The sequence below is a fragment of the Strongyloides ratti genome (assembly GCF_001040885.1).
Source record: "Strongyloides ratti genome assembly S_ratti_ED321, chromosome : 2".
NCBI lineage: Eukaryota > Metazoa > Nematoda > Chromadorea > Rhabditida > Strongyloididae > Strongyloides > Strongyloides ratti.
Window position 1 is genome coordinate 11,821,112 of NC_037308.1, and position 14,133 is coordinate 11,835,244.

The 14,133-nt window shown below is 24.9% G+C and overlaps 2 protein-coding genes across 2 annotated transcripts; one reads left to right on the forward strand and one right to left on the reverse strand.

Annotated features, from left to right (window-relative positions):
• Window positions 1–610: 610 nt before the first annotated feature.
• Window positions 611–11,933, forward strand: SRAE_2000379100 (Epidermal growth factor-like domain and Polysaccharide deacetylase domain and EB domain and Cysteine-rich repeat and Glycoside hydrolase/deacetylase, beta/alpha-barrel domain-containing protein; the record flags this gene model as incomplete). Its single annotated transcript, XM_024655025.1, has 11 exons — window positions 611–644; window positions 684–1,094; window positions 1,626–2,846; window positions 2,910–3,035; window positions 3,082–3,876; window positions 3,973–5,004; window positions 5,089–5,343; window positions 5,411–5,668; window positions 5,728–7,626; window positions 7,786–10,671; window positions 10,756–11,933. The coding sequence occupies 11 exons, from the start codon at window positions 611–613 to the stop codon at window positions 11,931–11,933; spliced, it is 10,095 nt and encodes a 3,364-aa protein (XP_024508339.1).
• A 98-nt stretch (window positions 11,934–12,031) lies between these two features.
• SRAE_2000379150 (Hypothetical protein) lies at window positions 12,032–12,301 on the reverse strand (the record flags this gene model as incomplete). The annotated part of the gene is made up of 1 exon (XM_024655026.1): window positions 12,032–12,301. One exon carries the CDS (start codon window positions 12,299–12,301, stop codon window positions 12,032–12,034), a length of 270 nt encoding a protein of 89 aa, XP_024508340.1.
• Window positions 12,302–14,133: the final 1,832 nt, after the last annotated feature.

The following is a 14,133-nucleotide window of genomic DNA, read 5'->3' on the forward strand; positions in this document are numbered from 1 at the left end:
AGAGATAAAGAAGAAATATTATAAATCAAATGGTATTTTAATATAAAAATTAATAAAAAGATAAAACTTATCATATTACATATCCAAAATATCTTTTATTTCACACCTTTATTTGTCAATAAACTTTAAACCTACAAATTTAAACTTTTATTCAATTTTATAAATATTCATAAAACTTATTAAAATAAAACTTTTAACAAATTTATTTACCATAACTCTCCAAATTTGTAGCTTCCACATTTAATAATTAAACAACCCAGGTGTCGGTGCTTTCTTTATCAAACTTAATTGAAGTTGGAAGACTCTAACTGAAGTGATGTTCTTTTATTTAAAAATATACATTATCTCTACATAATAATATCACTTCCTACAAAAAGGTTACAAATATCATTTATTTATTTACTAAAACAACTAAAAGTGGTGTTGACCTGATTAGTATTGTTTAAACTTATCCTCATTAAGATTCTAATTTTTCGTTTAATTATACTTATATATTAATTAAGCTTTCTTTAATATTAATAAGAAGTTAAAAGTTATTAAATAATTTTATTAAATTATTAAACTATATTTTATTTATTATACTTATTTATAAATTTTTTAATAAAATAATATGCCAAAATTTGGCTTGTTACTATTTATTCAATGTAAGTTATATATAATTTTTATTATTATATTTTAAATAGTTATTTTTTTATCAAAATGTTTAAAATTGTATAACAATTGTACTCAATCATCTGAATGTTTGATTGGTAATTCAACATGCCATGAAGGGAAATGTTCATGTTTACCTGATTTTAAAGATATTAATAATAATTGTTATCCTATTGATATTGAATCTAAATTAGGATTAAACTGTACAGAGTCATCACAATGTACGGGTGTTGGAGAGTATTGTTCTTCATTTAATGTTTGCCTTTGCCTATCAACATATGTAGAAGTTTCTTCAACTTGTTTACCTATAATTTTTCCAGGTAATTCAAATTGTTTAACATCACTTCAATGTAGTTATACTTTTCCTGGAAGTTGGTGTGATCAAAATCATACCTGTCAATGTCCAGAAGGTAGTATAATAAAAGGAAATACTTGTATTCTAGGTAAGTTAAAATTTTTTTTCTTTAATAATTTATACAAAAGTCCATCATAAATAATATTTCAAATATTTGCCTTTTATTTAATCTCATACAAAGTAGTTTTCATTGTATATTTGTTAAAATCGTCAGGTGTTTATCAATCTAAAAATTGATTCATTATATTACCTCATCATAAGCTTAAAAATTTTCCCTCTTTAAAATAAACTACTTTAACATTAAAATATTTTTATTATTATTAATATTAAAATATATTTTAAACTGCCATCCCTCTTATGAAGGTAAGATTAATATATTATATCATTATTACATATTTTTATCATTAGTCATTATAAAGAGGAGAGTATATATATATATATTTCTTTTGTCTAACATTATAAAATATATATTTTAATGTATGACATATAAAATATTTCAAAAAAATATATAATAATTATCTTTATAAGTATAAGAAAAAAAAATATAAGAAAATGAAAAATAAGAAATATTACAAAAGTTCAAATATTTTTAAAACTATTTTCCTATTTATATTTTTAGCTAATAATGGTATACCATTAATTCAAGCAGACAATTCTATTATTTCAAATAATTTTAATCCTGATAAAGCATCTTTTTTTGATAAAATTACTAATTTTATAACATTAAAGACAAGGTCAATTTTTAGTAATCAACAATCAGAAACTAATGATATTAGTGGTATTAGACCTGGTGGTCGTTGTAATAGTGATATTTTATGTTCAGGATATCCTTTGGCATATTGTGAAACTGTTTGTAAATGTAAGGAAAATTCTTATAATGCTGGATCAACATGTATTAAATTAGCCACAGAACCACAACCTATTACTGGTTCATGTCCACCTAATCAAGTTTATTCAACTGAAGCTGGTAGTTGTGTAAATCGTGTCTATCCATCACAAAATTGTCAATATTCTGAACAATGTAGTGCAATAGAATCAGGATCATTTTGTAGAAATAATATATGTGAATGTGTCTATGGAATGGTAATATCTAATGATAAAACAAAATGTGTTTATAAGGATAATCATTGTATAACTAAAGGAACAATATGGGTTCCAGAATTAGGTGAATGTAAACAAGTTATTATACCTGGTCTTGAATCATGTAGTCATTCATTACAATGTTCAACAGCATTTAATGGATCATATTGTTATGAAAGAAAATGTATCTGTCCTCCTGATAATCCTATTCCTGTTGATGGTACATGTGGTATTAAATGTCAAGAAGGTCAATCATTCTCAAGTATAACAGGATCATGTTTACCAAATATTAATCCTGGTAATGAATGTACCTATACATCACAATGTCATTCAGCTTTTCTTGGTACTGTATGTAATAGTGGAATATGTAAATGTGGTGGTAATAAAGTTTTTACTGGTACAAATTGTGCATATTCATGTCCAACAGGATATATGAAAGGTCTTAATAATATTTGTGTACCTGGTTGTACAAAAAATCAAATTGAATATAATGGTGAATGCCTTTCATATGCAGCTCCAGGGCAAGAATGTAAAATTAATGCACAATGTACTGGGAATAGTTTATGTGGGAATGGTATATGTACATGTAGATCAAATATGCAAATTGTTTCAGGTATTTGTCAAGTTATTAAAGTTTTCCCAGATCAATCATGTTCATTAGGTGAAGAATGTATGGGTGGATCAACATGTGTTGATGGAATATGTATATGTCAACCAGGAACTGTTAATGTTAATAATCAATGTATTAAACCAATTTTAGGTAAGTATAAATTATTTAAAAAAAAAAAAATTATTTTTTTCAATTTATTATATAAAAATTTAGTACCTCCTAACACTGCATGTACTAAAGCTACAGTTTGTAGTGGTGGATCACATTGTATTAATGATATCTGTACATGTGAATCACCTCTTGTGCCTATTAACAATACTTGTACCTATCCACCATCAGGTATGTTAACATATCTATCTTATTAATATAATCTTAAAATTAACAGTTCTCCCAAATTCACCTTGTCCAACGGGTTTCGAAAATTGCCTTGGTGGATCATCATGTATCCAATCAGTTTGTACCTGTCCAGCAGGTACAATATCAGAAGGTGGGAATTGTCATAGAATTATTTATGTTAATGTTACACAAACATGTTCAGAATCTCGAATATGTACAGGTCATTCAATTTGTATAGATCATATTTGTACATGTCCACCACCATATTATCTTAAAAATAAAGAGTGTATATTACCAGGTATAGCTTTAGCTGGACACAGTTGTGCTAATAAACAGGTATGTACTGATAATGCATATTGTGATAACAAAAAAATTTGTACTTGTATACAACCAACTGTCAATCAAAATGGAATATGTATGCTAACACTTTCCTCTAATCCTGGTGAACCTTGTGATGATACAATAATTTGTAATGGTTTTAGTAATTGTATAGATAATATTTGTACTTGTCCACCTGGTACTATTAATATAAATGGTATTTGTAAACAAATTTTATCTGATCTTGGTAGTTGTAAAACTTCACAAGATTGTTTTGGTGGTTCATTTTGTAATACATTAACAAAAAAATGTATATGTCCTGATGATACATTTGCCATTGAAAATAGATGCATTAGTAATAATAGTATACCTATTGAAACAACTAATGTTATAGTTAATATTCAATCTAGTGAAATGTCTGATATAACATCTTTATCATCCTCTAGTAGTACTATTAAAACAACAGTAAAACAGAGCTCTCAAAAAAATGTTAAAAATGTTAAAAAAAATAAAAAAAAAAACCAAGGTTATAAAAGCTTTTAACTTTTTTTTTTCTTTTATAAAATATCGCTTTTACCCTTGCACTTCTTATTTCATGCTTATTTGTTTTTTTTTTCCATAGTTTCACCAGGGGGAAATTGTATTCAAAGTTATTACAAATGCATAAATGGAGCTGATTGTGTAGCAGGAACATGTATATGTCCACCAGATACAAGATTAATTAATGGAAAATGTACCAAAGAATTATTTGCTTTTCCAGGAGAAGATTGTGGATCTGGTCAGGAATGTACTAGAAATTCAATTTGTAATCATGAAACATTAAAATGTGAATGTATAAATACATTAAAAATTGCTATAGGAAGAAGTTGTGTTGATAGATTACGTTCACATCCTGGATATCCATGTGATAATGGAGAAATATGCATTGGTGGAAGTGTATGTTTTAAAGGATTTTGTAAATGTCCTGGTAATCAAATAGTTTCTGATAAAATTTGTGTTGAACCAAGAAGATTGATGCCTGGAAATAAATGTACTGATGATGATATTTGTACAGGTAATTCTGAATGTGATAGAAAAACTTGGATGTGTCAATGTAGACCTCATCATATTGCAATTGGTGGAATTTGTACAAAAATTATTCTTGCAAAACCAGGTGAACAATGTTCAGGTCAACAGTATCGTTGTATTTTAAATTCTTACTGTAATGGTGATACTTGTATCTGTTTAAGTGGAATGAAACTTATTGATGATCAATGTAGGATTCCTGTAAAAAGACAACCAGGTAGTTATTGTGGAGAAAATGAAGAATGTACAAATCTTTCAACTTGTATCAATGGAAGATGTGTATGTAATCCTCCAAGAATTTTAAAAAATTCAAAATGTGAAATGACTGTTGATGTTGCAGCTGGAGGAGTTTGTAGTATTCATGATAAATGTTTAGGTGGTTCTAATTGTATTAATGGAAGATGTTTGTGTAATACAAATGAATATATTCATGGTGGAATTTGTGTAGAAAAAGTTTATAAAAATCCAGGCGAACATTGTGATGAAAATCAAATTTGTAGTAATGGATCATATTGTAGCAGATCAAAATATTGCATTTGTTATCAAGGATATGTTATTGAAGATTCAAAATGTGTCAGAAAAACTCGTTGTTCGTTTCCTTACCCTAGCTTTTTTTATTTTTAACTTTATTAAAATTATTTTTATTTTTTTTAATTTTAAATTTTAATTTTAGCAAGACCTGGTGAATCATGTAAGAATGGAGAACGTTGTATTGATAATTCTACATGTATAAAAGATATATGTACTTGTCCTAAATCAACAATTTTACAAGGAAATAAATGTATACCAAATCGTGTATCAAAAATAGGAGAATCATGTGCTAATGGTGAAAAATGTATAAATGGTTCTAAATGTCAACCAATTGCAAAAATATGTGCCTGTCCACCTGGATTTGTCAATAGAAATGAGGCATGTGTTCCAATAGAAGGTAAGTCTTAAAAAATATTTTGCTTTTGCTTTTGTAACCCAAGCTTTTTTTTTTTTTTGCTTATTAGGATTAATTTCTAAAAAATTATCACAAACATCAGAGCAATTTTTTAAACCTGAAAAGATAAAAAATTCATTTTCGTTTTCAAAAAATAATAGAGAAACATTAAAACGAAATGATTTTATCTCTCCAGGTTTGTGTAATAAAACATCTGATTGTGATGAAAATGCTAAATGTAAAAATAATATTTGTGTATGTAATCAAAATTATGTTCTTAAAAATGGATTTTGTATACGTATTATATCTGCTGTTGATCCTCCATCAGGTTTGTCTATCTCTTAATCTTATGCTTGCTTATCTTTGCTTCTCTTTTTTTTTTGTTAGGCGGATCATTAGGTCATAAATGTACCTCATCGAATGAATGCCATGTCAATAATTCACATTGTAAAAATGGAAGATGTCTATGTTTACCTGGTTTTAAAATGTTAGGGGTAAATCAATGTATAAATGGAAAATTTGGAAAACTAAGTAGAAATGAGCCAATAAAACATCCTGAAGAAATAAAATTACCATTCTCAAAAAGACCATCACTTCCTGGTGGTAAATGTATTGATAGTAAAGAATGTTTAAATAAAAGTTTTTGCCATCAAGGAAAATGTGTATGTCCAAGGGGAATGAAAACAATAAAAAATCATTGTATTGATGTTGAGATGGTTCCACCATTGGCATTATGTAGTGATGGACAAATTTGTACCGGAAATAGTGAATGTAGTGTAAATGGAATTTGTTTATGTCCTAAAAATCATACATTATATAAAGGTTTTTGTCAAACTGATGAACAAATTAAGAATATGAAGAATCTTCTTGGTAATGAAGTAACTAAAAAAAAAGGTTTGGTTGCAATTCCAAATTTAAAAATTATGGGTAAAATCAGTTTACAAGAAAAGTTTGAAATTTTATCTAGTAAGACAAAAACATATGGAACAACAACAACAGTAGCTCCAAAAACTACTAAAAAACAAGGTAGTACACCAAAAATGAGAAAATCTACAAAATTACCATTTGATGGAATTGCTAAAAGTATAACTTTAGAGAAAGAAGAAATATTAAAAATTTTACAAGAAAATAATAATCAGACGAGACAAACTACCAGACCACCAAAAGAAACTTTATCAACAAAGAAAAGTTCATCAAAAGTATTTCAAACTACCAAACCGACAAAACCTCATACAACTTCTACATCAACGGTTTCTATTAATACTTCTACTAAAACCTCTAAAACAAATTCTACAACCACAACTTTAGTTACTTCAACAACATTTTCTCCTACTACTATAAAAACATCTTCTACTAAAAAGCTTACAAAAACGACGTTAAAACCTTCAACTAAAATTATATCATCAACTATTGTCAATCAAGCTATTCTTACTACAACTACTACAACAAAAATTGTACCATCAACTACAACTTCACCTACAACAGAAGTTTATGATAATACTATAAATTTATTAACTATAGATAATCATACAAATACAATTCCTACAACTCCAGAATCTCCTCCAATAATTAAAAATCCAATTAATATTACAAATATTGTAAGTAGTATTGTAAAATCAAATGAAATTCTTGACAACAAAGATATAATAGTAACATTATCACCTGAAACATCTACCAATAATTCTACCACAAAATATGAATTAATACCTTCAACAGAACATCAAATAATATCTTTACCAGAAACTACAATGCCAAAAATAAATAAAACAATAACAAATAATGTTAATATAACCTCAATTGTAGAAGAACTTCTCTCAATCAAAGAACCATTTATTTTAACAACCACACCTAATGAAATTGAAAAAAGTTTAGAAGAGGATAATTCAAAGGAAATGGAGGAAATTAAAGAAATTTTACCACCAATTCAAGTTATTTCCCCACATAAATCATTATCAAATGTCAATTTTTATAAAATTTTTCCTAATTTAGTATCAAATACTCATTATTCAAGTAATGTCAATACTAAACCCCTAACAATTCCATATTCACTTTTTCAAATATCATATCCAGGACAATTTTGTGATGAAAGTTTAGTTTTTTGTTCATCTAACTCTAAATGTGAACAAAATATTTGTCAATGTGAGGAAAATTATTATCTTTATAATAATGAATGTCTTTCTATTGACAAAAATGTTATATGTATATCTAATGATGATTGTCCTCTAGGTGCTTTTTGTTTTGATAATGAATGTCAATGTGAAGAAGGAATGAGATATTCACGATTCGGTTTTTGTGTTCCTGATAAAACAAATGCTTCTTAGCTTATACCTTTTTTTTTTCTGTTTTTAATTTTTTTTTTCCTATAGCTTATGTATTATTTATTTATTTTTAATTTATATAAAATATATTTTATTATTTTATTTTTTTGAACATTTTTTTTTATAGTTAATCCTGGAAGTTCATGCTCTAATGGTGAAACATGTATTGGTGGTTCTATTTGTAAAAAAAATATTTGTGTTTGCCCACCGAATAAACCAATTATTATAAATAATATATGTTCAAAAAAAACAAAAAATTATTCAGTTGATGAAAGTGAGTTGGTAAATGTTAATAATAATAAAAAAACAACAAAAATTAATTATTTAAATCTTACTAAACCACTTGAAAGTAATCCTATTTCACGAAATAAAAGAGATATAACAATAGGTCTTGGTTATGCATGTACTAATGATACTGTAAATGTTATTGTAAATCCATGTATAAATAATGCCTTCTGTTTAGAAGGATATTGTCAATGTTATGATGATTTTATACAGGTAGGATATTCATGTTATCCTAGAGTTATAGCAGGTAATGTTATTAAAGAACCTGGAGAAAATTGTGAAAATGATCATTTTTGTAATGGTGGTTCAACATGTGATAAGGAAAAAAAAATTTGTCAATGTAATACAGGAACTGTTTTATTTAATTCTCATTGTATTAGAAAAAATCTTGTTGGTGAAGGATTTCCATGTGATTCTACTGATAATTGTGAAATTGGATTAGTATGTATTAATGGTATTTGTGTTAAAACTTCTCAACCTGATAATGTAACTGTTATTGAAGTTAATGCTGGAGAAAAATGTCCATCAACATCAAGTAATGTTATTTGTAAATGTATTGGAAATTCTATATTAGTTAATAATTATTGTATTTGTCCTGGTGGTGAAAGAATAATTAATGGTACATGTATTGGAATAGATACTGTATCAAATCCAGGAGAATCATGTATTACTAATATAACTGAATGTCTTGGAAATTCTACTTGTTTAGATAATATTTGTACATGTAATGAAGGATATATTAATATTAATAAACAATGTGTTCCAATAAATATAACAACATTACCTATTACTACAACTTCTACTACCACTACTACTACTTCTGGATTTACTATTATTAATACTACTACTACATTAGGATATACTACTATTAATACTACTACAACTGGTATGATTAGTACAACATCAATTGTATATTTTCCTGATATTGGTGAACCATGTACAGCTACAATTGGATGTAGAAATGGTGCTATATGTTTAAATGGTATATGTCAATGTCCACCAAATACAATATATATTAATGGTAGATGTATGATTCAATATACTACAGCAAATCCTGGTGAACCATGTTCAAGTGATGGTATTGTTTGTATTGGTGGTAGTGCTTGTATTAATAGAATTTGTACATGTCCACAAGGATCATATATTGTTGATAAAAAATGTATCTTAGGATCATTAACAACACCATCATTATGGAAAATTGTTGATCCAGGTTTTCCATGTGGTATGCCATTTACACGTTGTGGTGGTGGTAGTTTTTGTAGTGGTGGATTATGTGAATGTTTACCTAATTTTGTTCCAATAAATAATATTTGTACAGATTATTCAAATGTTTTATCAACAACAAAACAACCATTTACACCATTATATCCTGGTGATATTTGTGGTTCATCAACATCATTTTGTACTGGTGGAAGTTCATGTATTAATGGATATTGTCAATGTTTACCTGGTCAAATACCATCAGGAAATATATGTATAGATAATATTAATCCATCATCAACAATATCACCAATAATATCACTTTTACCAGGACAATCTTGTGATAGTGTTTGTGAATTATTAAGAACATGTATAAAATATTGTGGTGGTGGTAGTATATGTATAGGTGGTGTATGTACATGTAGTATGGGACATATAGCTATAAATGGTATTTGTCAAATTAATAAAGAACTTGGTTTAGGTAATAATGTTCAATATGTTACTGATGAACCAACATGGAAATCTAGTTATAGATATCCAGGACAAGATTGTAATATTTTTACAACATGTACAGGTGGATCAGCATGTGATGGAAAATTTTGTCAATGTCCTTCAGGATTTGTTCCTACAAATAATGATAGATCATGTATTAATGCTAATTATCTTAAAGAAATAAGTACTAGAAATAATAATAATAATAATATTATTAATAATAATACAAATGAAAATTTATTATATAAAAGACCAGAACTTAAAACAGTTATAAAACCATATCAATCATTAAAATCATATAATAGAAAAAAAAAATGTTCTGATGATTCACATTGTGATGGTGGAATGATATGTAATAATATGGCATTTTGTCAATGTCCTAAAAATTTAGTAAATTTTAATGGTCAATGTTTAGATTTATCATTAGGAACATTAGCATATCCTGGAAGTAAATGTATATCTGAAGATTTTTCAAATAAAAAATTTTTAACATGTGCAAATGGAAGTGAATGTAATAAAAAAATTGGTTATTGTACCTGTCCAGAAGGTACATTACCAAATTTATCTAATTTTTGTGTTACAGCAATTCAAGTAGATAATAAATTAGCATTACCAGGAAAAGGTTGTGATTTAAATATAACACCAAATTGTGCAAATAATGGTATATGTAAAGATAATTTTTGTATATGTCCATATGGAACAAAAAATAATGGTAATGGTGTTTGTTCATCAAGAGTAACATTAGAAGAATCAAAAATATTAAAAGAATTTAATAAAAAACTTATTAATGATACATGTAATGATACAATTGAATGTATATTTCCAAGTAAATGTATAAAAGGATTATGTTCTTGTCCACCAGAAATGATAGTTTCAAAAGAAAGAACATGTATAAATAGAAGAAAAACATCAGAAATTGGTGAATATTGTGATGAATTTGCTGGTATTTATTGTATAAATAACTCTGCATGTATTAAACATTATTGTACTTGTAAACAAAATTATATTCCTATACGTATTAATAATACTTTAGAATGTAAACATTCTAATTATACACTATTTGATAATTAATATTATTAATAATTATTAAATTTTTATATATTTATTTATTTTTATTTAGATTTTACAATAAATGATGAATATTTTGATATTGAAAGTAATATTGATAATTCTTTTATAACACAACCAATTGAAGAATCATTATTAGAATGTCCACATGATGGAAGTTGTAGTTTACCTGATTGTTTTTGTTCAATAACAGGATTAAATATACCTGGAAATATTCAATATAATGAAACACCACAAATGATATTATTAACATTTGATGGTCCAATTACAGATAATGTTATAAATATATATAAAAATATATTTAGTGGTAAACATAAAAATAAAAATGGTTGCCCAATTAAGGGAACATTTTTTATATCACATGAATTTAATAATTATGATCAAACTCAATGGCTTTATTCAAGAGGTCATGAAATTGGTGTTAATTCTATAACACATCGATCATTAAGTGATCTTTCTGAAGAGGAATGGAAAGATGAGATGGTTGGATTACGTGAAGCATTAAAAAAATTTTCATATATTGATTCAAGAAAAATAAAAGGTTTACGTGCACCTCAATTTGCCTTAGGTGGTGAAGGACAATTTTCAATGATGGAAAAAGAAAATTTTATATATGATAATACACAAACAACTTATGATGGACCATATTGGCCACAAACATTACATTTTAAAACACCATGGCGTTGTATTGGACAGGTTTGCCCTAATACATCTCATGATATTTGGGAATTTCCAATAAATATGTTAACACGAGATGATGGAAAACAAGCTTTATTTATGTTACAAGCTGTAACTAGATTTGACTCATCAGATCAAATAGCAAATATGTTACTTAGAAATATGGAAAAAAATTTAAATTCTAATAAAGCACCATTTATATTAAATATTGAGTCAGACTTTTTGACTGCTATTCCATATAATGGAGCACTTCGTGCTTTAGATATTTTTATAACAAAAGCACTTCAAAGAAATGATACATATTTTGTAACTATGGAAGAAGCATTAACATGGATTCAAAGACCTACTAGATTATCAAAATTACAAAATTTTTTCCCATGGCAATGTAGAAGATATAAAAATGAATACCAACGCCCATGTGAAACTCCATCAATTTGTAGTTATACAGATGGTCCCACAAATTATCCTCATTCATTTAGAGTTTGTGGTAGTTGCCCACATGTCTATCCATGGCTTAAAAATCCAACTGGAAAAGGAAATACATTTTTTTAAATAACATCATTTATTATTTAATTTAAAAAAAAATTACAATGAATAATATAAAATAACATAATAAATGATTATCTTCATAAATAGTTTTAAAAAAAAAATTAAATATATCTATATTTTAATGTATTTGAATTAATACCATCAATATTTCCGCTTCTAAATCTTCCATCAAATACGATATTCTCATTTTTCATCATTTGTCTATTTATTTGTTGTGGGGTTAAATTTGAATTTTTATAAAATTCATCTCCATCAATTGGTTTAGATGATGTTGGAAGTAAAAAAAAACCATTAATTTGTTGAGAAATAACAAGATAGTAAAAAATAATTTTTAATAAATAATTTGTGAATTTATGTTGTTTTGATAACATAATAGTAAATTTATTTTTTTTTTTACTACTAATAAAGTTAACTCTAAATTAATTATATAAAAAATTATAAAATTAAATATAAAGAGTAATTAAGAAAAAAAATTTAATCATTAAAGATTAATAAGGATAAATTTATTATTACAACATCTAACAATTTATTTTCATTCAATAATTAATTAAAAAAGAAGTAAAAGTTTTATAATTAATAAATCATTAAAAAGAAAAAAAAAACATCATATAGACAGTTGGTTCAAATAAGTATAATTAATTGAAACAATTTTTTTTACAAAAAAAAATAATAGATAAATACAAACGATTAATAATATAACATAAATATATTTGTTAATATATTTTGTTATTATATATATATACACTTTTTTTTTTCATTAAACTATTAAAAATATATAAGTAAGAACGTTAAATAATATAATAGAATATGTAAACTTTAGCATATGTATATATTTCTAATTGTCAAAGTCATTTTTATAACAAGTAAAATAAACTAAACAAATAAAAATAATATTTATTTTATATGATTTATTATTTCTTTTTTTTTTTAAATTGTTTAAAGAAAGTCAATTAAACCATATCATACTCTCAGCTATAAAAATATATTCATATGCATCAGTCATATTTTTTTTTATATTAAATAAAATATAAATAACCACTTTTTCTGGGGTGTCTTTAGCACATTATACTTGATAGTTTAAATAATAAAAGCTATCTTTAAATATTTATTTTTATATAAAAATTTCATGTATAGTATATTAAATAAAGTTATTGTTTCACATTCCGTGCTTTTTAAACAAATATTTTAGAAAAAAAAAATTTTAAGTATTTTTTAGGAAAAAAATTTTTTCTAATGTTTTAAAAAATTAATAAAGTCATATTAAAGAAGTTATCTAAATAATTGAAAATGTCCTAAGGTTTTTATTATAAACTTTACAAATAGAGATGATAATAAATATATAAAATAATTTTTAATTTTTATCAAAGTATAAGTCTAACGTCTGAAAAGTTAATATATATATATTATATTTTAAAGTTAACTTAAAATTTTTATCCATACTTCATAAAGTTTAATTGACGTCGTGAAAATAAAAACAAATATATGAAAAGTTTCTCACGGGTACTTTTAATTATAATACTACAATAATATAAAAGGTTAAAAAATGATAAATAAATTATTTAAAAATAAATATATTAAATTATTAACCACTACCAAAATATCCTTCAATAAAAAAATATAATAAAATCTTTTTCAAACTTTTTATCTTTTTAAAATTAATTTTATGCTATCTTTTAACAAAAATATTTTTTAAAAATATATATCCTTTTAATTAATTTTTTTAGACCAAATTATTCATCCAAATAATGTGTACAATGATAAATCATATCATACATCTAATTTCAAAGTTTCAAAGATTATCTCTTAAATTAAGAGGAAATAAAATAAAATTTAATAAAAATAAATTAATTTTAAATCTAAAAACGTGTCTTTTTTTAATTAAAAAAAATAATATTTATTTATAAGATAACTAAAAAGCAACAATTTTATAATATAAAAAAATAATTTTTTTTTTCACTATTTTTTATAGTTTAAATTGATATACAAAAATAATTATGAATATCAAATTAAAAATAATTAAATTGAAAATAAATAAAAAAAAAAAAAGGCATTTTTTAGTACTAATTACAATATATCTAAAAGTTATCTAACCATAATCAGGAATTATTTATTTGAAAAATAAAGTATGTTATATTTAAAATTAAGTGATATAATAATAAAAGATTATAGATTATTTATTTAATCTTCTAAATCATGTCATTTT